Below are 25,352 nucleotides of genomic sequence, written 5' to 3' on the forward strand. Positions count from 1 at the left end.
TGTCGTTGTTGTTTAATTGTTTATTTGTTTTTTGTCTTTTGTTGTTGTAAATAAAATTCTTTTTTGTGGGAAAAAAAATCCAAGGATTCTTTCAGCAACGGTTGAGTTTGCAGATACGTAAGGTGGAGCGGAACCCCACGTCCTGGCTGGCTCTGCTCCAAAGCCTTTAATATAAATTTGGTGTGGTTCTTATTGGCATAAACTGCAAAAGAATGGGAGCGGCTTCAGCTGCTTCATCTTGGTACGCAGGGGGGGTTTTTTCTGGAAAAACTGTTGCTGGAAATCTCAAGAGGGAAATGAAGGAGAAACACATGAGTGCCCCTGTTGTCTATGTGAACTGAAACCCGCTTATTATATGTGTTCCTGCCTGGCTCATTGGAGCCGGTAGGACTGGGCTAGGGGTCTCAGGAACAATGGGCAGTAGGATCCAAACCCCTACTGCCCTGCTCCAATCACGGGGCCCTTGCTGGTTTGAATGATCCAATGGCATGCCAGCATGGGAACCTGGAGTTGTATATAGTTGATCCATTGGGCCCAGTTAGCCAGTCTTGAAGTGTAGCCCTATACTACGCTGTACCAAACAAAAATATGATCACTACCACTTCGCCTCTTCAGTGCATCAAGCCCACTATACTATAGCCCCTCATGAACCTTTAAACATTTTGTGGATTTGTTTCCACAAAGAGGTTCTGGAAGTCCATTCCACTGTGTTCCCATAAGGGAGGGAGCCCTGTTGGTACAGCTGATGTCTGTCACCAGCAGAAGAATACAGCTGGAAAGAAGGGAGCAATGCCTCTGGCCAGGATGCAAAAAGACAAAGGGGGGGGGAGGGTGGAGAGAAGCATTTTTAATTAGTGTGGGGAAAATGTTTAGTCTGCAAGGTACCAGAAACCATCAGCCAGGGCTCCCACATAGGGCCACTGTGTGATAGTAACCGATTTCGCACACAGCTCACCTCGGAGTCACGTCCCTCTTCACTGCGCAGCATCTGGTCGGATTTCCCACCATCTGCGCCGGAGAAGCAGGAAGAGCCGCAACTTCTGCGTCACAAACAGAAATCGCTAAAACCCAGTTTCTGTTTGCGAGGAAGAAGCTGCAGCTCTTCCTGCTCCTCCGGCGCAGATGGTGGGAAATCCAACCAGACGCTATTTATTTATTTATTTATCTGGGATTTAGGGTTGCCAAGTCCAATTCAAGAAATATCTGGGGACTTTGGGGGTGGAGCCAGGAGCAAGGTTGTGACAAGCACAATTGAACTCCAAGGGAGTTCTGGCCATCACATTTCAAGGGACTGAACACCTTTTAAATGCCTTCCTTCCATAGGAAATAATGATAGGGGCACCTTCTTTGGGGGCTCATAGAATTGGACCCCCTGGTCCAATCTTTTTGAAACTTGGGAGGTATTTTGGGGAGAAGCACTAGATGCTATACTGAAAATTTGGTGCCTCTATCTCAAAAAACAGCTCCCCCAAGAGCCCCCGATACCCACAGATCAATTCCCCATCATTCCCTATGGGAATCGTTCATGGAGGTGCATGATGGCTCTGGGCACAGGGCTTCCCCCGCTGGCCTGCTGGCTGGGGGAGGGGGGAAGCCTGTAAAACCGGGGGATCCCCCTCTGGGACCTGGGGATTGGGAAGCCTACCAGACGCTGCGCGGTGAAGAAGGACGTGACTCCTAGGTGAGCTGTGTGCGAAATCAGTGTTGGGAATGGATGAGCTATTGGCCTGATTCAACATGGCTTCTCTTATGTTCTTATGGGTCTGCCAGTTCCAGGCTGGGAAATTCTTGGAGATTAGGAGGTACCATTGTGCAACCAATCATGCAACATTAGCCTACTTTTACATCAGTTGTTCTGTGTCTGCTAGCTGGGGGAGAGGCAAGGTGCTGTAGAATGAACATGAAGAGTCTCATTAGGTTGTCATTCTCCATAAGACCTTAAGAGCAGCCATGTTGGATCAGGCCAATGGCCCATCCAGTCCAACACTCTGAATCACAAAGTGGCCAAAACCCAGGTGGCATCAAGAGGCCCACCAGCGGGGCCAGAACTCCAGAAGTTCTTCCACTCTTGCCCCCCTGAGCACCAAGAATACAGAGCATCACTGCCCTAGAAAGATTGTTCTGTCTACAAGAACATAAGAGAAGCCATGTTGGATCAGGCCAATGGCCCATCCAGTCCAATACTCTGTGTCACATAGTGACCAAAACCCAGGTGCCATCAGGAGGTCCACCAGTGGAGCCAGACTCTAAAAACCCTCCCACTCTTCCCCAGGAATCTCCCTACATGGAGCTGGCAACCCTCTGTCCCACCTCATGAGGACTAGAAGCCTGACACCAGACCTTTGCCAAGGATTCCCCCAGGCCTTTGCCAAGGATTGCGGTGATCAGACTAGTTCCGTACTCCTTGCACCACTGGCATAGTTCCCTCTTAGCTGTGCTAGGGGGTGCTAGCGCACATCTTTTCTAAAGGCTGTTCACAGATTTCTGCTTCGGCCCACAGATAGGGCTTCATCCCATTGGAAATAATGCAGAATAGGGGCACCTCCTTGTGGGCAGTGGCAGCGCTGGGGGTTCTGCCAGCCCAGGCAAAGCCCTCCCCCAGCCCCTGGCTTCCAGTGTGGTGAGGGGGAGGCACAGCAGCGGGCTGCTCAGAGCTTGGGTCCAAGCACACTCACTGCTATTGGCACCCCCTGACCTCGCTCAGCCTTCCCAGATCCCAGGGGGGCTGAGCATGGTTGTGGCTGCAGTGGGCATGTCACTTTTGCATGCCGCCCACTTTTGCATTCCTCAGGTCTGTACATGTTACATATGTGGACTCAAGGGAGAACTGAATTGGGTGTTCCTGCCTGGCTCATTGGAGCCAGACGAACAGAGCTTGGGGACTTGGGAACAATGGGCAGCAGCATCTTAATTCCTGCTGCCCCGCTCCAATCACAGGCCCCCTGTGTTTGCGCGGGAACCCTGATGTGTATATATAGTTGGCCCTGTAGGCCCAGTCTTCATTCTTCAGCTTAACCTTTACTTTGCTGAAATCAATAAAAAGCAATACGGTGGCTCAGTGGTAGAGCATCTGCTTGGTAAGCCGAAGATCCCAGGTTCAATCCCCAGCATCTCCAACTAAAAAAGGGGGTTCAGGAAACCTTTAAACATTTTTTGGGAGGATTTGTTTCCACAAAGAGGTTCTGGAAGTCCATTCCACTGTGTTCCCATAAGGGAGGGAGCCCTGTTGGTACAGCTGATGTCTGTCGCAGGCAGATGAATACAGCTGGAAAGAAGGGAGCAATGCCTCTGACCAGGATGCAAAAAGACACTACCAACGGTGGAATTTTAGCAGGAGCTCCTTTGCATATTAGGCCACACACCACTGATGTAGCCAATCCTCCTAGAGCTTACAGTAGATTCCGTGCTAAGAGCCCTGTAAGCTTTTGGAGGATTGGCTATATCAGGAGTGTGTGGCCTAATATGCAGAGGAGTTCCTGCTATAAAAAAGCCTTGGCTTTTAATATAAACTTGGCGTAGTTCTTATTGGCATTAACTGCAAAAGAATGGGAGCAGCTTCAGCTGTTTCATCTTGGTACACGGGGGGGGGGGGGTTCTGGAAAAATTGATGCTGGAACTCTCAAGAAGGAAATGAAGGAGAAACACACGAGTGCCCCTTATGAACTTTTATTTTATTTTAGAATTTGTTTCCACAAAGAGGTCCCGGAACTCTATTCCACCGCGTCTCTCCAGGGGGAAAAAGTCCTGTTGGTACATCTGATATCTGTCCCAGGTAGGGAAATACAGCCAGAAAGAAGGGAGCAATGCTGGATGCAAAAAGACAGGAAGGGGGAAAGCATTTTTAGTTGGTGTGGGGGAAAAGTCTAGTCTGCCAGGTACCAGAAGCCATCAGCCAGGGCTCCCCCATAGGGCTGCCAGTTCTAGGTTCTGCATATTCATCGCCTGGAAATGACTGTCATGGGTACCAAAGATACTGGAGCAGATTTGAGTTCCATCAAAAAATCTTTGCTGGAAGGAAAGAACGCGCCTTATATAGGCTTAATGCATGTAGAGCCATATGAATGTTCTTCCAAATTAATACCTATTGTGAAACTGCATGTTAAATTTAGAAATTATTAAGAAATTATTAGGGCTGGTCCAGAGCTAGGGTTTTCTATGCCCCAGGCCGAAAACCATTCCTCCGTCCCCCCCCCCCCCCGAGTATATTTGGACACACGAAGCACACACACCCCAATGACATCATGTCACACACACCCTTACGCCAAGGTCTCCCAAGCCTCAGGAGGCCTCAGCAAAGTTCCGAATGCAGCGTGCACACTCACAGCCTGGATCTGAGTGTGCGCATTGCCACCTCCCCCCCAAATTTGCCATGCTCTACCAAGCCTTGGGAGGCCTTGACAAAGTTCCAAAGGCAACATGCGTGCTCAGAGCCCGATTCTGAGCGTGTGTGCTCAGGTCTCCTGAGCCTCGGCCCTCGGGAGGCCTTGGTGAAATTCTGAAGGTAGCGCGCATGCTCAGAGCTCAGATCTGAGAGCATGCGCTGCCATGCCCTTCAACATCGCCAAGGTCTCCTGAGCCTCGGGAGGCCTCAGCAAAGTTCCAAAGGCAGTGCGCTCACTGCCATGCCCCCTCCAACTTCGCACTGAACCACTGCACTCTTCAGTTTGCTCCCCTTTTGGCTGGGTGCATTTGGGCGGGTGCCTTGGCCCTCAGCTTACTGTACCTCAGTTTCCATATTACAAAACACCTTCCAGATGGCTCTAGGCTTGGATTTCCAGCCTCTTCCCCCGCTCCCCAAAAAAACGGAAGCGGGAGGAGGGGGAAACGGAGGGGGGAAATCTGGGTCCTTCTAGGACCCGGACTCGCGGCTCACCACGCTCCTGGCCTGCCTCCACCCTCGCCTTCTCTGATTTTACCTCAGAGGCGGAACGGGCGACGGCGCTGCTGCCGCCTCTTCTCAGCTTCATTTTAGCTGCTCCTCCGAGATGGGCTCAGCTTGAGCCCATCTCGGAGGAGCAGCTATGGTGAGCGGAGAAGAGGCGGCAGCAGCGCAGCAGCCGCATGCTGCGAGATGGGGCGGCTCGCCATGCTCCTTGGCGCCGTTTCCCCCCTCTCCCTAGCTCCACCCCAGTGTCTCCTGGCTCCACCCCCAAAGTCCCCAGATATTTCTGAAATTGGACTTGGCAACCCTAAGTCCTTCTGTACCACATAGTTTCCCCAACTGCCTTAATCCACACTACTGTAAGAGGGGAGTACAGGGAAGGGAGAAAGCATGCAGCTGACAAGGGTGCCAATCCTCCAGGGGTCTCCCAAAGAAGGACTTTGGTCTGTGTGGTAACTAGGTGCTGGGTTGGCAGAGGACCTTGAGGCCAGGCCTCAGAACTGGCAAGGGGGATTGGGAGTCCTGTTCCTCTCAGTCAGGAGCCCCTAAATTGAGCAGGTGGTGGCAGCGTGCCCAAGTGGCAGGAAAAAGATTAGCTTCCTCCAGGAGTTGGTGAAGGGGAGACCCCTGAATAATTAATAACTCTATAAAATAATAAATGAAAATATGCTCTTGTGTTTAAAAAGCAAAAAGGGCGTCTGATGTAATGTTGAAGTTGCAATGTGATAAGAAACCAGACAGCCCAAATGGGTGTGAGTCACAGATGCGTATTGATGGCAGACACATTTCTATAAGGAAACTCCGTGTTGAATAGATAAGCAGACACACTGGAAAACTACCAGGGAGAACGGGGAGGGGGGAAGTGAATCTGATAACTATGAGGGCCAGCCCGCATGCCTGCTTTGCTTAAAACGGATGGTTTGAGAAGTGAGCGGGGTTTCATTATTTTGGGGAGCTTTGCTGCTCAAATGAACCTTGTTATTAGTGCCAAATAGTAAAATACCTCATTTTCAATCAGTAAGTGTGCGGCCTCGTTATTCTACTGCTACATTGGCAAGCCAAAAAGAAGTTGACAGGACTGGGTCTGAAGGCTGAATCAGACCGGTTCCGTCACACACTTTTCCAGGGTTCCTCTAATTTTTATTTTCCTTATGGAATGCCCCTGCCAATTTCCTATCTGTTAGCAATTAGATCCGAAATGAGATTGGACCGGTTCTTTTATCGTCAGACTTTATCTTATGAATGTTGTTTATTATGGACAGTAGCTAAGTTGTGTGCACAGGATGGTCGTTTCACTGTACCATTACATTGTATCTCGTATATGAAATGTTGAATTTATTCTAATTATATTTAAATGTTGTCTTGTACACGGAGGGTATCGTTGTTATTTCTTGGAACACAGGACTTTGGCAGAATATACCAGACAGTTTATGAACAACTAACTGAGTTCCATTGCTGACAAACCAATGTGGTATGTTCTGCCACATTCCTGGCCAATCAAGATGGCTTCCTTCAGTTGCTGCTAAGAGCCCACAAAGAGGTACAAATGAGTGGCCTTAATGCTCCAATGAAGAGAGGTGGAGCATAAGGACTCAGCTGTTGCCAAGGTGATAGCAGTCATTGGGATCGTCTAAGAAACAGCATCCCTTTCTGCAGGTGCCCCTCAAGAGCTTCTCTTCTCACTTCAACTTATTGCCTGAATAGCCCATCTACCAGGCCAGAATAGGATTGCCAGACTGTGGCTAGCAACCAACAGGAGGGTTTGGGGTGAGGAAATGGAGGACCATGACATCACCTGCCTCAATACATCCAGGAAAAACCCAAAATTAGGACCAGAGCTGGGGTGTTTGCTGCTCCAGGCAGGCTCTGCCCCCCCGGCCTCCAGTGGGGGAGGCCCCCAGCACTGGCTCAAATCAGGCCCCATTTGCACAGAGGGCTCCTTCTCCACTCAATGCTCCCAAGCCGTGGGAAGTCTGAGCGGGGACAGATGGCCTCACTTGCACGGAGGGCTCCCAAGAGGTCTCCTCTATGCAAACACCCCCTTCAACCCTCCCATACCATGGGAAGGTCGAGTGGAGACAGATGGCCCCATTTACATGGAGGCCTCCTCTTGAGGAGCCCTCCATGCAAAGGCCCCCCTCGACACTGCCATGGCGCGGGAGCTTACAAAAAAAATGAGCGGGAGGCTCAAGGAAGGCATGAACAAAGTGGAGGCACCCGCCCCCCCTATCCTGCAAGGAGTTGGCATCCTAGGCAATCGCCTAGTTTGCCGACTCCCACACCCCAGCCCTGCCCAAAGTGATGCAATGTAGTTCTAGGAATTACCAGATACTATGATAAGCAATGGCCACCAAATGAGAAGGGAGCACTCACTGGAGAAGACCCTGATGCTATGAAAGACAGAAGGCAAAAGAAGAAGGGGACGGCAAAAGAGGAGATGGCTGGACAGTGTTACTGATGTAACTAACATGAATTTGAGTGGACTTCGGAGGATAGCGAAAGACAAGAGAGCCTGGCATGACTTGGTCCATGGGGTCGCAAAGAGTCGGACTCGAGTGTGCGACTGAACAACAACAATAAAATGATAATCTATAGAATTTCTGGTTATTCCTAGAGCTTGGAATTACAGTGGTATTCTGGGCCACTGCCTACCAGCTATGTACGGCTCTACTCAGCTATGTATGGCTTTGCTCATTGTGCTGGATTCCTCGTCTGATGAAGTGTGCTTAAGAACACACAAAAGCTTACGTTCTAAATAAAAATTGGTTGGTCTTAAAGGTGAAACTTGACTTCTGCTTTGTTCAACTGCTTCATACCAACACGGCTGCCCGCTTGGATGTGAATACTTCCATAGTTCAGTTCCTCCTTCCTTCCCAAAATGTTATTTCAGCATGGAGAAGAGCTGCTTGAATTTGAATGGAAAATCAGGGGAGGGGAGGGGCTGTTTAACTAGTGTTGCCAACTCTGACTTGGGAAACTCCTGGGATTTGGAGTCAGTAGCTGAGTCCTAGATTCTATGGCAAGGATGGGGAACAATGGCTCTCCAGATGTTTTTTGCCTACAACTCCCATCAGCCCCGGCCAGCATGGCCAATGACTGGGGCTGATGGGAGTGGTAGGCAGAAAACATCTGGAGAGCCACTGTTCCCCGCCCCTGTTCTATGGGATACCTCCAAAGCTATCAGCACAAGTATACAAGAAGGAGTAACGGTATATACAGTTGAGAACATGCAGAACCATCACTAGCACACCATTAATCTATACCGAGATCAATGCAATATATGTTGGTAAAATCACTTAAATTGCATGCAGGTGTTCTAGTTGTCCACAAGGTCCATACAAAGATCTCAAGTTATTTTATTCTTCATTTCAATTTAAAAATCTTCTACAAGAAGAAGACTGCAGATTTATACCCCGCCCTTCTCTCTGAATCAGAGACTCAGAGCGGCTTACAATCTCCTATATCTTCTCCCCCCACAACAGACACCCTGTGAGGTGGCTGGGGCTGAGAGGGCTGTCTCAGCAGCTGCCCTTTCAGGGACAAACTCTGTGAGAGCAATGGCTGACCCAAGGCCATTCCAGCAGCTGCAAGTGGAGGAGTGAGGAATCAAACCCGGTTCTCCCAGATAAGAGTCTGCACACTTAGCCACTACACCAAACTGGTATACAGCAGTGTATACTTCATTCATTCAATGAGAACACCAAAAGGAGGGATTTTGTGGTCTGCTGCTGTAACAACTTATCTTCCTTTCACATTATTCCTCAATTAGACTCAGGAACCAATCCGCAATCACATGTTAGGTAGGCATTTAAGGTAATTGTGTGCTTGACCTTTGCTGAGGACTTTCCTTCTCAGTGAAGGCATTCTCAAATATGGAGAGGATGGAGTGTTTCAGCCATTCCTTGAAATCGTTCCCCATGCAGACATACAGGATGGGGTTCAGGCAGCTGTTGATGAAGGCCAGGCTGGACGTCAGAGGAATGCCAATGATGAGTGCCTGATGCAGGGTGGGGTCCTTGTAGACTTGAATCTCCAGGAAAGAGAAAACATGATAGGGGAGCCAGCAGACGAAAAAGGCCACAATCACTGCAGTGATGACCCTGAAGGGCTTGCTCGACCGGGCCAAGCGGTCCCTCCTCAGCTGCAGAACAATCGCCCCGTAGCAAATAAGGATGACTTGAAAGGGGATCACAAAGGCAAAGATGAAACGGCTGATAATCACGGCACGGTGGGTGACTTCTGCCTGTTTCTTATCATGGCTAAAGTGGTTATAGCAGTGGATCTTATCCTTACTCTGCACGGTCTTCCTAAAATGGATGGTCGGCGAACTCAACACGAGGGCCAGAATCCAAACCCCAACAGCCACAAAAGAAGCACATCGGGGATTCCGGTGATTCTGAGCCCACACAGGGCATAATACAGAAATACAGCGGTCTATGCTGATCACCATGAGGAGGTAGATGCTGGAATAAAGGTTGACAAAGGCCAAGCTGCTGTTGAACTTGCACATGGCCTCCCCAAAGGGCCAGTGAAAGTCCAGGGCTAGATAGACAACATTCAAGGGCAGGAAGAAGGTGAAGGTGAAGTCAGCAATGGCCAAGTTGAGGAACCAGATGGCATTGACTGTTTTCTTCATACGGAAGCCGGTGATGAAAATGACCAGCCCATTTCCAATGACACCCAGCACAAAGGCAATGCTATAGATGAACATAGGGAGGATCTTCATCCTTTTCCGCAAAGTTGTTTGGAATATAACATCTCCATCATCATAATGATAGTCAAAATAGATGGCCATGGCAACACTGGAATCTGGGTGTGCAACCACAAGAGGGATAAGTTGAGTTGTGTTGTCCATGGCCTTTTCGGGGAGACTCTCCTTCTTTCTTCTGTCTTCTGGATAGAAAAAGAAGAAAAAGAAGAACATAAGTACTGCCTTGTGGGATCAGATCATTGTCCATCTATCTGAGCGTCCAACACATACAAGAGGACTGTGTACAACCTAGGAAACACATGTAAGCCTATGCCTACAGTCCACAAGATCAAATAATCATCAAAATCAAATAAAGGAGGTATTCATTTCAATATAAATTAATCACATGTAAGCTGACTCGGAACAAAACACTCATAACGTCATAAGATGAATGCGAGTCCTTTCAGCTTCAATGGCAGAAAACCACTCTAATTCATACAGTCCACGTAGATCCCGACGTTGCTAATCATTGTAAAATTCAGATAATCACTTCCATGGTGCAAATCTCCAAAATTATAAATCCAAATAAGCAGTGCTATGGTACACCATTTCTCTGATACATCCACTATAATATAATAATTTGATACATCTACTATAATACTATAATTGTATTGTACTATAATACTGTAATTGTATTATAATAGATGTACCTGTTGTACTTCAGTCTGATGATAATAGCAATGGTGGCAGATCACAGCTGAAACCAATTAGGTCTTTTTAGAATGTGTGTGTCGGGACGCTTGGTTTGAACTTTCTTGTTGTTGGGTTTTAAATTTGTATTAAGTGTCAATATAAAGGAAAAATGATGGTGCAGGGGTACAGAAGCAAAAAGTTGGGGAAACTTGGTGAAAATACAAAACAGAAAAAGAGAAGCAGTAAATATAGCTGTTACAGTTCCACATTTCGAACCTAATACTAAATTCTTTCTACCTTCAAGTCTTAAATTTTAATCCAATCCAACCAATATATTTTACAGTCTTATTATCTTATTAAACATTTTTGACTGATTATTACTTATTATATGATACTAAACTATTCATCTTTAATACCCACAGATAAGGAGAGCCCAGAAGCCAACCATAAAATAAAATCCACTAGCTAGTTTTAACCATATTGAAGATAAGTACTAACTTTAACAATACTGACAATAATCATAAGCAGAGAAGATCTCTTATCCTTGGCACTATCTTAATTATTTCCAGCCAAAAAAGAAATGGCAAAAATAACACAAGACCAAAATAAAACCTAGCAAATACTTTATCTGTTTCAGTATCAACAGAATCTACTTCTAAAAGAATAACCAAGAGCAGGACTTTAAAATTTTTAGATACCTGTGTTGTCTACCTTATTATAAATTGACCCAAATTAATCAATTATCTAGATTAAATATTAAAATATTTAACTTCATTGAACTTCTTGGGAAACTATATCTGTTAAAATCATACATTCCCTAAGACCCGCTCCCTGTTAAATTGCTCCATTTAACGTTATAAAAAGAGAGTAGAATTTCTAAGGAAGAGAAAAATGGCCTATAGAATCCATAAATGAAAATAACAGACAGCAGAGAAACAGTCAGATTAAAAGTCTCATTTGCCATTTCAAAGCTACACGTCTCTAGGAATCTTGTTTGCCATTTTCAATCTGTTTCACGGCCACATGCCAGTTCCCTTTTATTAATTCCATGATAATCAGTTACAAGAAAGAGCATCAGTTTATAATCTCTTCTTTTAAAAAGTTTTCTAGGACTTGAGCTTCTTAAAGTAGCCCGCCTTTTCTTCCTTCAGAATATGCATCCGTTGTATGAAAAGTGGTGAAGTCTCCACTCTCCATGCCGTCACTTCCTTCTGCAAAAACTATAATCAAGCTTGATTTCACCTCCTTTTTGTAACTGCACACAATGTCTCCATTTTGATTTTTTACGACTCCTTTCCCACCGGATCTTTATCCACCTCTCTCATCTCTGTAGACATCAGAAGCTTGTTAAAGAAAGAAAGCAGTCGGGCATTCATCTCTTACTGCCATCATGGCGACCGCAATGGTGGAGCATTGGGGCAAACAGGAGGAACAGGGACCAGCCATCTCCATTTCCCTGGCTCCTGTCGAGCCCCTTGCCATCGGAAGACCCCTTCGTGGTCTTCTGGGAGATGCCACAGCTGTGGCACCCCTCCTACCATCCAGTTCAGGGGGGCCGCTAAGAGCGAGCTCCACGGGCCCCACCAAGCTCAAGATCCCGCAGCCCGGAAGTTTTCTGGTTTCGGCGTTCTTGATGCCAGCAAGCAAGTATTGGCTTGACTCAATGTATGATTGATCATTGTATCATTGGTGAGCATTTGAAACATTGCATTATAGTGGTTGTATATTTTAGGAATGGTATGAAAAGAGCACTGGGGTGCAAGGAATGTACATGTAAGATGGTGTAATGCTGTGGGCCAAAATTATATATGGTTCCTCTTAATTTTAAGTTGGGCCGGCTTAACGCCTGCTTATAAATTTTTAAATGTTTAATTTTTCTTTGGCAAAGCCCTAGAACCTAAAGGTTAGGCCCATTAGAGAGGGCCTTGAGTTGGTGCACCTGCAGATTTGTTGCCTAGGGAACTGATGGGAGTCACCTGTGGCTGACACCCATATCTGGGTCTCATTAATGTTATTTTGTAGAGTGAGTTCTGATTGGGTTTTTCGAATCTACCCACAAGGGCTCCTTAGGAATAAAATATTACCTTTTTCTTTGCTCTGGGCCCTCTACGGGACAATTGGACTAGACTCTGGGACCCTAGACTCTACGTTGGGATTCCTTGTTTATGGACTCAGTGGACTTTGTTGCCTGATTTCTATGGAACCATATGGTGTCTTTAGTTAAGTATATTTTGCAACGTTATTGTTTTGGCTCACTGCTCTTAATGATAATTTTTAAGCTTATCTTTAAATAAACTCCTTTTTTGTTTTAAAAAGAGAGCTTTCTTGTTGCTTTGTGTGGGGGGTTGTAGCAACATGCCAAAAGCTTACTCGACCGCCCCGAAGGTCGCCTAATCTACCAAATAAGAAAAAATACCTTGTCTGGGGAACTCCCAGCCACATCAGCTGTGGTTGGGCTTTCCCTGGTCTTAGAGGATAAAACTCGGAGGTTGGGCTGGGATCTCAGAGTGTAAAAAGTAATCCAGCCTGGTGGCAGCTTACCCAAGGACCCGGTTTTGGACCTGGATATTTGGATTTTTGTTTGAGCCACCATTTTAATGGCCCGCCTGGTCTCGGCCATTAGGGTTGGTCCGTTACATGGTAAGCAGTGGTGGGATTTTGGCATTGTTGTATACCCTACCAAACTTGGCTGGTGCAAAAAATTATCATTAAGAGCAGTGAGCCAAAACAATAACGTTGCAAAATATACTTAACTAAAGACACCATATGGTTCCATAGAAATCAGGCAACAAAGTCCATTGAGTCCATAAACAAGGAACCCCAACGTAGAGTCTAGGGTCCCAGAGTCTAGTCCAATTGTCCCGTAGAGGGCCCAGAGCAAAGAAAAAGGTAATATTTTATTCCTAAGGAGCCCTTGTGGGTAGATTCGAAAAACCCAATCAGAACTCACTCCACAAAATAACATCAATGAGACCCAGTTATGGGTGTCAGCCACAGGTGTCTCCCATCAGTTCCCTAGGCAACAAATCTGCAGGTGCACCAACTCAAGGCCCTCTCTAATGGGCCTAACCTTTAGGTTCTAGGGCTTTGCCAAAGAAAAATGAAACATTTAAAAATTTATAAGCAGGCCTTAAGCCGGCCCAACTTAAAATTAAGAGGAACCATATATAATTTTGGCCCACAGCATTACAGATGGTGTTGTAAATTTTATATGTTTTATCTTTCAGTAATATGGTCTCCACAACATGCATGCGCCTGAGGAAGCCATTAGAGAAACGGTGTCTTACTGGTGTACAGTAACCCTATTTATTTGGATTTATAATTTTGGAGATTTGCGCCATGGAAGTGGTTATCTGAATTTTACAACGATCAGCAATATCAGAATCTACATGGACTGTATGAATTGGAGCGGTTTTCCACCATTGAATCTGAAAATACTCGCATCGATCTTATGATGTTATGAGTGTTTTGTTCCAAATCAGCTTACATGTGATTGATTTATATTGAAATGAATACCTCCTTTATTTGATTTTGATTATTATTTGATTCTGTGTGAAGGTTTTTGCAGTCGTGTACTATGGGCGTAGGCTTACGTGTGTTGCCAACTATCTGAGCGATCAGTTTCCAACAGCTACCAACCAACTGCCTGTGGAGCTTCACAAGCAAAGACCTGTGGAGGACAGCTTTTGCCCTGGAATTTGTGCTCCACCATCTGGTTGCCAGAAGGTTGAACCACAGAGTTTAGGTGGGATGGTAGAATGTCACCTGTAACCCACTGATGTCACTTCCAATCATGTCAGAATTGATTTGAGCATGTCCAGGGGTGGAATTCTAGCAAGAGCTCCTTTGCATATTAGGCCACAAACCCTTAATGTAGCCAATCCTCCAAGAGCTTACAGAAAAGAGCCTTTTAAGCTCTCAGAGGACTGGCTAGATCAGAAGTGGCTTAAAATGCCAAGGAGCTCCTGCCAGAATTCCACTCCTGAGCACATCAGTATGCTGACGATTGCTCCTCTCAACCCCCTGTGTTCTCCCATGGCTTAGATGACCTGCAGCAGGAAGGGCCCACAGAAGATAGGAGATTCCCCACCTCAACAGGAACTTGGAAAGCCTACAGGCCAACCTGACTCTGCCCTGTTGGGGAAGTGCTTGGTGTGATGTCCGTGGGTCTCAGACCTCCAGAAGCAAGTGAACACAGAGTGTGCTGTCAGGCCAACTCTAGGCATCTTCCTATCTACTCTCTGCTGTCACCGTCTCCCTTTTGAAGTGGAGATGAACACTCCTTAGGGAGAAAGCAACTTCCAACTTTAAATAGAGGCTAAATGGCCATCTGACAGCAATGAAGATTCTGTGAATTTAGGGGGAGGTATCTGTGAGTTTCCTGCATTGTGCAGGGGGTTGGACTAGAAAATATGGCCATTTGACATGCATATGGAGGGATATAGAACTGGTTGCTCTTCATGACCACTTGAAACGAGTGTTTACAGTCATAAACAATACTCCCTCTAAGCTGTGGAGTCTTGTGAGCAAAAATTCCACTTTGTGAGCTACTGGCAATAAAGTTGTGAGCTACTGCTTAAATTAGTTTGCTCTTGGACCATTTTTCCTGAGCCAAGACAAAAATGTGTGAGCCAGATGCTAAACAACTGTGAGTCAGCTTACACTAACTATTTGGAGGCCATTTATACTGCAATCCTAACAGGTCTCAGTTTTGTAATGCTTCCCCATTTCCATCTTCCTGTTGCTCGTGACTCAGCATACAAAAACTCCAGGGCTTTTTGTGTAGCAGGAACTGCTTTGCATGTTAGGTCACACACCCCTGATGTAGCCAATCCTCAAAGAGCTTACAGGGCTCTTTGTTCAGGGCCTACTGTAAGCTCTTGGAGGATTGGCTACATCAGGGGGGTGTGGACTAACATGCAAAGTGGTTCCTACTACAAAAAAACCCTGCAAAACTCTATTTTATGGATGGACACTCTGTGCATGAAGTGCATCCCCATCACAAAAGCCCAAGCTGGGGTAAATTCTGTTAGCATGTTATAGTGGTGAAGAGGGCCAGACTCACATCTGAAAGACACAGGTTTGAACCCCCACTTGTGCCATGGAAGCTCATTGGGTGTGACCTTGGGTTAGACACATGCTTTCAGCCTTGCAGAACTGCTGGGTGGATGAACCAGAAGAGAGAATCATGGAATTATAGAACTGGAAGGGACCTCCAGGGTCATCTAGTCCAACCCACTGCACACTGCAGGAAACTCATAAATACCTCCCCCCACAGCTCCAGTTTAAAAAAAAAAAAGATCCAGAAGGATATGAGCCACTTTTGGGTCCCCATCGAAGAAAAAAGCCTCGATGAATTACATTAAAAAATTAAAATAAATAGTTTTTTGAGGGTCTCTACCAGATTCCTATTGAATCCTGCTGCTACAAACCTACATATCCCCCAGAATCTCCTGCAATCATAAGCAGAATTACACACCTTCTAAGCTTATGAACTTCCATGAAGTAGTAATAGAATCATAGAATTGGAAGGTACTCGCACATTTGGGATCCTGTCTATGTTTTATCCCATTTAAGGCTTTAAAAAAATGTTTAATCATGTCTTCTGTTAAGCCCTTTTACTGTAAAATTTCATTCTATTTTTGTTGTATTTCAGGCTCAAGATTAAGATTAGTGTCCTTTTTATCCCTATTCTTATTAATTATCAACCGGCATCACAATTTGATGCAACTATATTGTTTTATGTTGACATACGGACAAATTGTATGCTCGTTCCTTTCTGTAGAAAACAACAACTGTGTACAAAATACACAATAATATTTCACAAAAGCTAGAGCTAGTGCCAATTGGAAATATTGTCAAGTGGTCTTAGTTGACATCAAAAAGAAAAACGGAGCAGATTGGCTCTTCGAGGAAGCATTTTATGCGAAACGTGATCCAAGTTGACGGGCACGTAAAGGGAAATCACCTTTGGAGCCAGGATTTGTAAGGAATTTGGATACCACACAGGACTGAACTGGAAGTGAGAAGGACGGGATATTCTCTGGACATAGAAACACTGTGGATTCTTTTCTTTTGTGAAATATTTTGGTATACTGTGTATTTTGTATTGTTGGAAACAGAGACAAATAAGAATTACTTTGTATATACATATATTTTTTATTGTGTGTTTTGTACACAGTTGTCATTTTCTGCTGTAGACTGTGTTGCCATTTTTGTAAGGCATTCCCTTCTGTAAGTTATTGTTATGCCATTAAAGGTTATTGGGATTGGAAAGTACCACCAGGGTCATCTAGTCAACCCCCCTGCACAATACAGGAAATTCACAAATACCTCCCTCCCCAAACCCCCTGTGACCCCTGACCTACACCCAGGAGATGGCAAAAATCCCTGCAAAATCCGTGGCTAAAGCAGCCTGGAGAAAATTGCTTCCTGACCCAATGTGGTGACTTGCATTACCCTGGACGTCTAACAAAAGCGCCACAAGAACTAACCATTCATGCACCCCTTTCTGCCCTCCTTCTCTGCCCAAGTTCACAGAATCAGCATTGCTCAAAAGGGTTTAACTCTGCATGGTTCATTGGCTTGCACTGACCTGGACGGAGGTTGGACGGTGTCCCAATGGGAGAATACGGACTCCTGTGAGGGATTTCCCTCGGAAGAACAGATCAGAGATTCTGGACGAACGAAAGATGAAATCCTTCAGTCAACTGTCGCCTGTTCAGCTATGAAACTGATCCTCTTATTGCCCCACTTTCCTTGTTCTGCTTCTCAAGCCTTCCTCTTATAGAGGAGCTCTCAAGGGGGTGTGGAAATGCTGGATGATCCACACCTAAGCCTCAGCTTTGTGGGTAGATGGGGAAGTTGAACACTGTTGTGAGACACACGGCAGTTGTTGTTGTTGTTCAGTCGCACAGTCAAGTCCGACTCTTTGTGACCCCATGGACAAAGTCACGCCAGGCCCTCCTGTCTTCCACCATCCTCCAAAGTCTGCTCAAATTCATGTTAGTCACATCAGTAACGCTGTCCAGCCAACTCATCTTTTGCCATCCCCTTCTTTTGCTTTCCATCTTTCCCAGCATCAGGGTCAAAAGTTTGTATAGTCAAAGTGATGGTATTCCCAGCTTCAGCATCTGACCATCCAGGGAACAGTCAGGGTTGATTTCCCTTAGGACTGACTGATTTGAACTTCTTGCAGTCCAAAGGACTCTCAAGATTCTTCTCCAGCACCACATCTCAAAAGCATCTATTCTTCTGCGCTCGGCCTTCCTTATGGTCCAGCTCTCAAAGCCATACATTACTACTGGGAATACCATCGCTTTGACTATATGGACTTTTGTTGGCAGACTGATGTCTCTACTTTTTATTATACTGCCCAGGTTTGCCATAGTTGTCCTCGCAAGGAGGAAACGTCTTTTCATTTCATGGCTACAGTCACCATCTGCAGTGATCTTGGATCCCAGAAATGTGAAGTCTGTCTCTACTTCCATGCCTTCCCCTTCTATTTGCCATGGTGTGATGGGGCCGGATGCCATGATCTTAGTTTTTTTGATGTTGAGTTTCAAGCCTACTTTTGTGCTCTCCTCTTTCACACTCAACAAGAGGTTCTTTAGATTCTCCTCACTTTCCCCACCCCTGCTTTATGGTCTCTCACCCAAGTACTACCCAGAATCAACCCTGCTTTGCTTCCAAGATAGCATTGCAGGGTCCCCTCGTCATCACGGTGGGGGGATTTGGGGGGTGTTCTGGGGGCGGGCAGGACATTGCGCACCACGTCCCCAACACGATGATGTCACCCAGAAGTCATGTCGGCAACATCCGCTCTAGTTTTGGGGTAAAACTCTATGGAAATTACATCACCAAGTTGGGGTGGGGTTTCCCCCAACTAGTCAGCAGCAGATCGAAGCCCCCAAAAGCAGGGGGAAACCCCATTGGGACCTGGGGGCTGGCAACCCAACTCCCAGATCTGATGATATCGTGCCAGCCTGGGCTTCTGATGCAGCAATTATATTTGACTTTCCCGCTGAAATAAAGTGAGTTCAGCCAGTTCTGAATCAACCAAGAACACTTTATTGCAAGAAGAAACGGTCACAGAGGAACACAAGTAAAACTGCAAGTATATACAATCTGGCCATGGTTAACCACATCCTCCTAGCAAGCAACAGTTACTCCCAGGCCTGGTGCATGGGGTTCTAAATCCCACCCCTCACCTCCCAGGAAAAAGCCATTGTGCGCATGCAAAGAGCAGGAAGAAGAAGAAGACGATGATGACTGCAGATTTATACCCCGCCCTTCAGAGACTCAGAGTGGCTTACAATCTCCTATATCTTCTCCCCCCACAACAGACACCCTGTGAGGAGAGTGGGACTGAGAGGGCTCTCCCAGCAGCTGCCCTTTCAAGGACAACCCCTGCGATAGTTATGGCTGACCCAAGGCCATTCCAGCAGCTGTAAGTGGAGGGATCAAGTGGAGGAGTGGGGGATAAAACCTGGTTCTCCCAGATTAGAGTCCACACATTTAACCACTACACCAAACAGGCTCTCAGGAGAGATTGATTAAGAAACCACGGAATTTCTGTAACCCATGGTCACTTCTGGGTACAATCTCCTACCCCCAGATAATTCTAGGAATTGACAAAAACTCTATGATATTATCATAGAGTTTCCATCAATTCCGAGAACTACCCACTGCCACTTCCAGATTGGACCCAGAACAGACATTCCAGCATGGAGGCCAACAGTGACCTTTTTTCTTGCCACTCAAAGCCCAAGCAGACAATGGAGAAGGTCAGTGAGGAGATTCCCTCTATAGCAAGGGAACTCAAAGTCCTACAGACAGTACAGAGCTGCTTCTGTGTGAAATTATGAATAAACACATTGAATGATCTTGCACAGTGCTTTTTTTGTAGCAGGAACTCCTTTGCATATTAGGTCACACCCTGTGGTGTACCCAATCCTCCTGGAGCTTACAGTAGACCCTGTACTAAGAGCCCTGTAAGCTCTTGGAAGATTGGCTACATCAGGGGTGTGTGGCCTAATATGAAAATAAGTTCTAGCTACAAAAAAAAAAGCCCTAGTTTTGCAGGAAAGGTGGGAACCAAGATCAGCAATGTTTATAAGTTCTGAGAGTCCAGGTGCACTGAGGATTTGGTCTTAGTTTGGGTTGTACTTTGGCTTTCCTCCTCAGCGAAGGCGTTCTCAAATACCGAGAGGATGGAGTGTTTCAGCCTTTCCTTGAAATCGTGCCCCATGAAGACATACAGGATGGGATTCAGGCAGCTGTTGATGAAGGCCAGGCTGGAAGCCAAAGGAACACCAATAAGGATTGTCGATTGCATTGCGGGATCCTTGTAGACGTGAAGCTCCAGGAAAGAGAAAACATGATAGGGGAGCCAGCAGACGAAAAAGGCCACAATCACTGCAGTGATGACCTTGAAGGGCTTGCTCGACCGGGCCAAGCGGTCCCTCTTCAGCCGCAGAACAATCGCCCCATAGCAAATAAGGATGACTTGAAAGGGGATCACAAAGGCAAAGATGAAACGGCTGATAATCACGGCATGGTGGGTGACTTTGGCCTGTTTCTCATCATGGCTATAGTGGCTATAGCAGTAGATCTTATCAATACTCTGCAGGGTGCTCTTGAAATGGATGGTCGGCGAACTCAACATGAGGGCCAGAATCCAGACCCCGAGAGCCACAAAGGAAGCACATTGGGGGTTCCGGTGATTTTGAGCCCACACAGGACATAATACAGAAATACAGCGATCGATGCTGATGACCATGAGGAGGTAGACGCTGGCATAAAGGTTGACAAAGGCCAAGATGCTGTTGAACTTGCACATGGCCTCCCCAAAGGGCCAGTGAAAGTCCAGGGCTAGGTAGGCAATGTTCAAGGGCAGGAAGAAGGTGAAGATGAAGTCAGCAATGGCCAAGTTGAGGAACCAGATGGTGTTGACCGTCTTCTTCATACGGAAGCCGGTGATGAAAATGACCAGCCCGTTTCCGATGAACCCCAGAATGAAGGCAATGCTATAGATGACTATAGACAGGATGTTCAGCCTTTTCCGCAAAGTTGGTTCAAAGAGATAGTCTTCATCATCGTCATTATCATAATAGACATAATAGATGGCCGTGTCAACACTGGAATCTGGGTGAGCAACTTCAGTTGGGGTAAGTTGAGTTGTGTTGTCCATGGCCTTTTGGGGGACACTCTTCGTCTTGCTTCTGTCTTCTCCTGGATGGAAAAAGAAGAACATAAGTACTGCGTTGTGGGATCATATCATTGTCCATCTATCTGAGCAATCATTTCCCAACAGCTATCAACCTGTGCAGCTTCACAAGCAAAGACCTGTAGAGGACAGCTTTTGCCCTGGAATTGGTGCTCCAGCATCTGGCTGCCAGAAGGTTGAACCACAGAGTTTTGGTGGGATGCCAGAATGTCTCTGGCAACCCTCTGATGTTACTTCCACTCATGTCAGAATTGACATCAGCATGTTAGTATGCTCATGATCGCTCCTCTCACCCCCCCCCCCATGTTCTCCCATGGCTCAGATGACCAGCAGCAGAAAGGACCCACTGAAGGTTGTAGATTCCCCACCCCAGCAGGAATTTGGAAAGCCTATGGGCCAACTAGGCTCTGCCCTGTTGGAAGTGCTTGATGCGATGTCCCTGGGTCTCAGACCTCCAAAAGCAAGTGACCACAGAGAATGCAAGCAGATAGGCAAACACTAAGCAACTTCCATTTGTCTTCTCTGTCTCTGTCTCTCTCTGCCTGTCTCTCACTGTCCCCCTCCCTCTCTCCCCCCCCCCCTTTCCCTTTCCATGCACACAAGATGGGAATCCAGAGTGCTCCTCTCTGTATCCACTCCCATCTACTAGCTAGAAATCCTGTAACTCTTCACCCTGAACTGTCTCACATGTATTAAAGTAGTTATTATTTTGTTTCAATGTGAAACATGGCTCTGTGTAACTTTATAACATTGTAAGCACATGGTCAGGTCTAAGACAAGCACTGCTGCATTAAAACCTTGTGCACTTTGCTAACAAAAGAAGGATCTGGACCACCAGAACCAGTACCCTTCCCAGCAGGTTATAGGCCCAGCCTATTGCACCTGCTCAGAACTGAATCAGAAGCTGAACTCAAACGACTTGATGATGTTACACACTATCAAGGCATACAGATACCAAAAAGTGGGTCACAAAGCCTCTGAAAGTGGGGCTTGGGCCAGCCCTCCCTAATTGCCTCCCTTGCCTTTTCCATTGCTCTTTTTTTATTTTGGAAGCCAAGATCTGATCTTGAAAAAATGTCTTCCATGTCATACATTAGTTGGTATTTTTTTTCTTCCCTGCTTATACATGTTGAGCAAGGAAAATGTGTCCTGATGGTGGCTAGAGGGAGTTGCTTAGAAGTTTAGGGGAAGGGATTGAAGTAGGGTTGCCAGCCTCCAGGTGGGACCTGGAGATTTCCAACTGATCTCCAGCATTAAGTTCTCCTTTCAGAGTGATCCAGATATGATAGACTTTCTGGACATGCTGGTTTTTCAGTTTGAGAACAACACAATAGCCATCAGAAACCATAAGAAACCTGTGGCTAAGAATAACTATTTACATTTTTCTTCATATCACCCACCCTATTTACGCAACAATTTGCCATATGGGCAGTTTCTATGGATAAAAAAAAATTGTACTCTGGAGAAAGATCTTTCCAAGGCAAGTAACCATTTGACTACACAGTTTAGGGAGAGAGGATACCCAGAACAAGTGATTAGACAAGCTAGATCGAGGTCAGCTCAAAAGAACAGGTCCAAGATATTAAAAGGCAGCAGGGCAGATGGGAAGGAGAACAGATTGTCATGCTCCTTTCAATACAGCCTGCGGGCATTAGAAATAAAAAAAATTATTCTGCCAACACTGGAATATTGTAGCAGACATCTCAAGTTGTCCCCTCCCCCCACTAGTAGGTTTCTGGAGATCCCGAAATATACGAGCTATTTTAATTAAAACTGACTTACCGAGTGAAAGTGTTCCTTCACGTTTGCCTGTTGGACATTTCCGGTGCGGGGGGTGCAAAGCTTGTGGATATGCGTTAACTATTACATCAGATAATGACCCTAGGTCCAATGTAAAGGTTGATCTAACTTCATTTACTAACTGCAACTCTAAAAATGTGATTTATGCCTTGATATGTGGAGATTGTTCTAAAATATATGTGGGTTGTTCAAAGAGAACTATAAACACACGTGTCTTAGAACATATTTCCCATGTTCGTCACCAGGTTCCGGGTGCTTTTCCAACATTTTATAGAGACTAATCATGATATCGAGTCCTTAAGGTTTGTTGTAATTCAGAAGTTGGAGAGATCTGAGTGTAAAGGAGGTGATCCATATAGGATTTTATTGGAAAACGAGGCTCGATGGATTCATCGCCTCAACTCAATGGAAACCTTTGACTTGAATCAATCTAATGATTTGTCATGCTATATCTAAGTGTTTACTGGAGTACATGTTGTAAAATAGTTTACTGAGTTTTATAGTCATGGTCATGTTGCGATTATGCGCAACAGCTGTGGTAGAAGTTACATTGCTTGTGTGCGAGTGCAATTCAAGCCATCTCTTGAAAAGAATGCCTAAAGAAATGGTGTTCTCCCAGAATTAGAACTGATTTCCAGGCTACAGACAAAATGGCAGCTTTGGATGGCCAACTCAATGGGATCAGATCCCTGCTGAGCTGTGTCCCCACCTCACCCTCCACCCACAAGGGTTGCCAGGTCTGACTCAAGAAATATCTGGGCACTTTGGTGGGTGGAGCCAGGAGACACTGGGGGAGGAGCCAGGAGCAAGGGTGTGATAAGCACAACTGAACTCCAAAAGGGAGTTATGGCCAGCATATTGAAAGGGACTGTGTGCCTTTTAAATGCCTTCCCTCCATTGGAAATAATGAAGGATAGGGGCATCTTCTTTGAGGGCTCATAGAATTGGACCCCCTTGTCCAATCTTTTTTAAAACTTGGGAGTTGTTTTGAGGAGAATCCCTGGATGCGATGCTAAAAATTTAGTGTTTCTGCCTCAAAAAACAGCTCCCCCCCCCCCCGAGTCCCAGATATCCACAGATCTATTCTTCATTATACCCTATGGGAATCGGTCTCCAAAGGGAATAATGGAGTGCCCAGCAGACATTCCTTCCCCCGCTTTCTGATGACCCTCAAGCAGGGGGGAGGGCCTTAAAACTAGGGGATCTCCTGCCCCAAAATGAGAATAAACAATTATAACAAATTTTAAAAAAACAAGAATAACAATTTAATAGACCAGGTATAAGGTTAAAAATCCATAGTTTGCAATGCACAATTCCATACAATGCCCTGTATTTCAGGCCACGGGTTGCCCCAACTGTGGATTGGCAACCGTACCACTGACACTCCAAATCTCCAGGAATTTCCCAACTCAGAGTTAGCAACCCTACTTAACCACACCAGCACCACCCTGAGGAACAAGGCAGTTCCGAGTGGCACAAGTCCAGTTCCCTGTTTTGGTCAGCAGAAATGTAGATCCTGTTTCACATCTCAAGCATTTGGCTGCAGAGCCGTCCCCACCATTCACCTCCGCAGCAGCGCTCCCACCCACATGAGGCCCCCCAGAAGCATTTGACAAGGAAAGGAGCACGCATCCCTTACGTGGCAACTGCCATTTCAGTGGTTCCCATGGTTTCCAGTGTTTCAGGCAGGTAGCCATGTTGGTCTTCAGTTGAACAGCAAGATTCGAGTCTCAGAGCACCCTGAAGACCACCAAGATGGCCAAAGCTCTCAAGAGTCAAAGTTCCCTTTGTCTGTTACAAGGAGGTTTCGATGGAGGGTCACCAGGTCTCTTCTGGGCACCAGAAGGTAGGGTTGCCAGCCTCCGGGTGGGACCTGGGGATCCCCTGGAAATACAGCTTATCACTGGACGGAAAATATCAGTCCCTCTGCAGAAAATGGCCACTTTTGAAGGTGGACTCTGTGGCATTGTACCTCACTGAAATCCCTGTCCTCCTAAGGCCCCATCCCCAAATCTCCAGGAGTTTCCAAACCTAGAGCTGGTAACACCAGACACAGTATCCCTGGCCAAACTGGCCTGGAAAAAATTGCTTCCTGACCCCAAACTGGTGATTGACATTCTCCTGGGCTTATAAGAAAGGGCCATAAGAACTAATCACTGATGTGATCCTTCCTGCCCTCCTTCTCTGCCCAAGTTCACAGAATCAACATTGCTCAGAACTCTGCATGGTTCATTGGCTTGCACTGACCTGGTTGGAGGTTGAACGGTGTCCCAAATGGGAGAATGCAGACTTCTGTGTGGGATTTCCCACGGAAGAACAGATCAAGAGATTCTGGACGAACGAATAATGAAGTCCTTCAGTCAACTGATGGATGTTCAGCGATGAAGCTGATCACTTGCTAGTCCTCTTACTGCCCCACCTTCCTTGTTATGCTTCTCAAGCCTTCCTCTTATACATGAGCTCTTAAGGGGGTGTGGAAATTCTGGATGGTCTATATCTAAGCATCAACTTTGTAGGTCGATGGGGAAGTTGGGCACTGTTCTGTGACACACTGTGGTTCATGTTGTTAATGTAGAAAAGCAACCCAAGGATTCTTTCAGCAATGGTTGAGTTTGCAGATAATGTAAGGTGGAGTGGAACCCCAGGTCCCAGCTGGCTCTGTTCCTAAGCCTTTAACAGGGCTTTATTTGTAGCATGAACTCCTTTGCCTATTAGGCCACACACCCCTGATGTAGCCAAGGAAGGACTTCAGTTCCTCCTAGGTTCTGTGCTATACCATAGAAACTGTCCTCCAAAGCTGCCATTTCCTTCCAGGGAACTGATTTCTGTTCTCTGGTGATCGATGGTGATTTCCATGTGATCTCCAGGCCTTACCTGGTGGTTGGCAACCTATCTGTTATGTATATGACTCTATGTGTACCAATGGGTGTTCCTGCCTGGCACATTGGAGCCTGAAAGACTGACCTTGGGGCCTTAGGAACAATGGGCAGTAGGATCTGTTGTGTCCTAGGTTCAAATGGAGAACTGTTACTTTTGGAGGGAACTGTTACTTTTGGAGG

The 25,352-nt window shown here is 46.1% G+C and overlaps 2 protein-coding genes across 2 annotated transcripts; both read right to left on the minus strand.

Annotated features, from left to right (window-relative positions):
• Nucleotides 1-8,690: 8,690 nt before the first annotated feature.
• LOC132585819 (chemerin-like receptor 1) lies at nt 8,691-9,737 on the minus strand. Its single transcript, XM_060257698.1, has one exon. The coding sequence runs from the start codon at nt 9,735-9,737 to the stop codon at nt 8,691-8,693; it is 1,047 nt and encodes a 348-aa protein (XP_060113681.1).
• A 9,624-nt stretch (nt 9,738-19,361) lies between these two features.
• LOC132585820 (chemerin-like receptor 1) lies at nt 19,362-20,457 on the minus strand. Its single transcript, XM_060257699.1, has one exon. It carries the CDS (start codon nt 20,455-20,457, stop codon nt 19,378-19,380), a length of 1,080 nt encoding a protein of 359 aa, XP_060113682.1. The 3' UTR covers nt 19,362-19,377.
• Between the last annotated feature and the right edge of the window lie 4,895 nt (nt 20,458-25,352).

This window comes from Heteronotia binoei, chromosome 17 (genome assembly GCF_032191835.1).
Source record: "Heteronotia binoei isolate CCM8104 ecotype False Entrance Well chromosome 17, APGP_CSIRO_Hbin_v1, whole genome shotgun sequence".
NCBI lineage: Eukaryota > Metazoa > Chordata > Lepidosauria > Squamata > Gekkonidae > Heteronotia > Heteronotia binoei.

Excerpts from the sequence above, each read along its gene's own strand:
- LOC132585819 (XM_060257698.1), bottom strand. The coding sequence starts at position 9,737 with ATGGACAACACAACTCAACTTATCCCTCTTGTGGTTGCACACCCAGAT.
- LOC132585820 (XM_060257699.1), bottom strand. The coding sequence starts at position 20,457 with ATGGACAACACAACTCAACTTACCCCAACTGAAGTTGCTCACCCAGAT.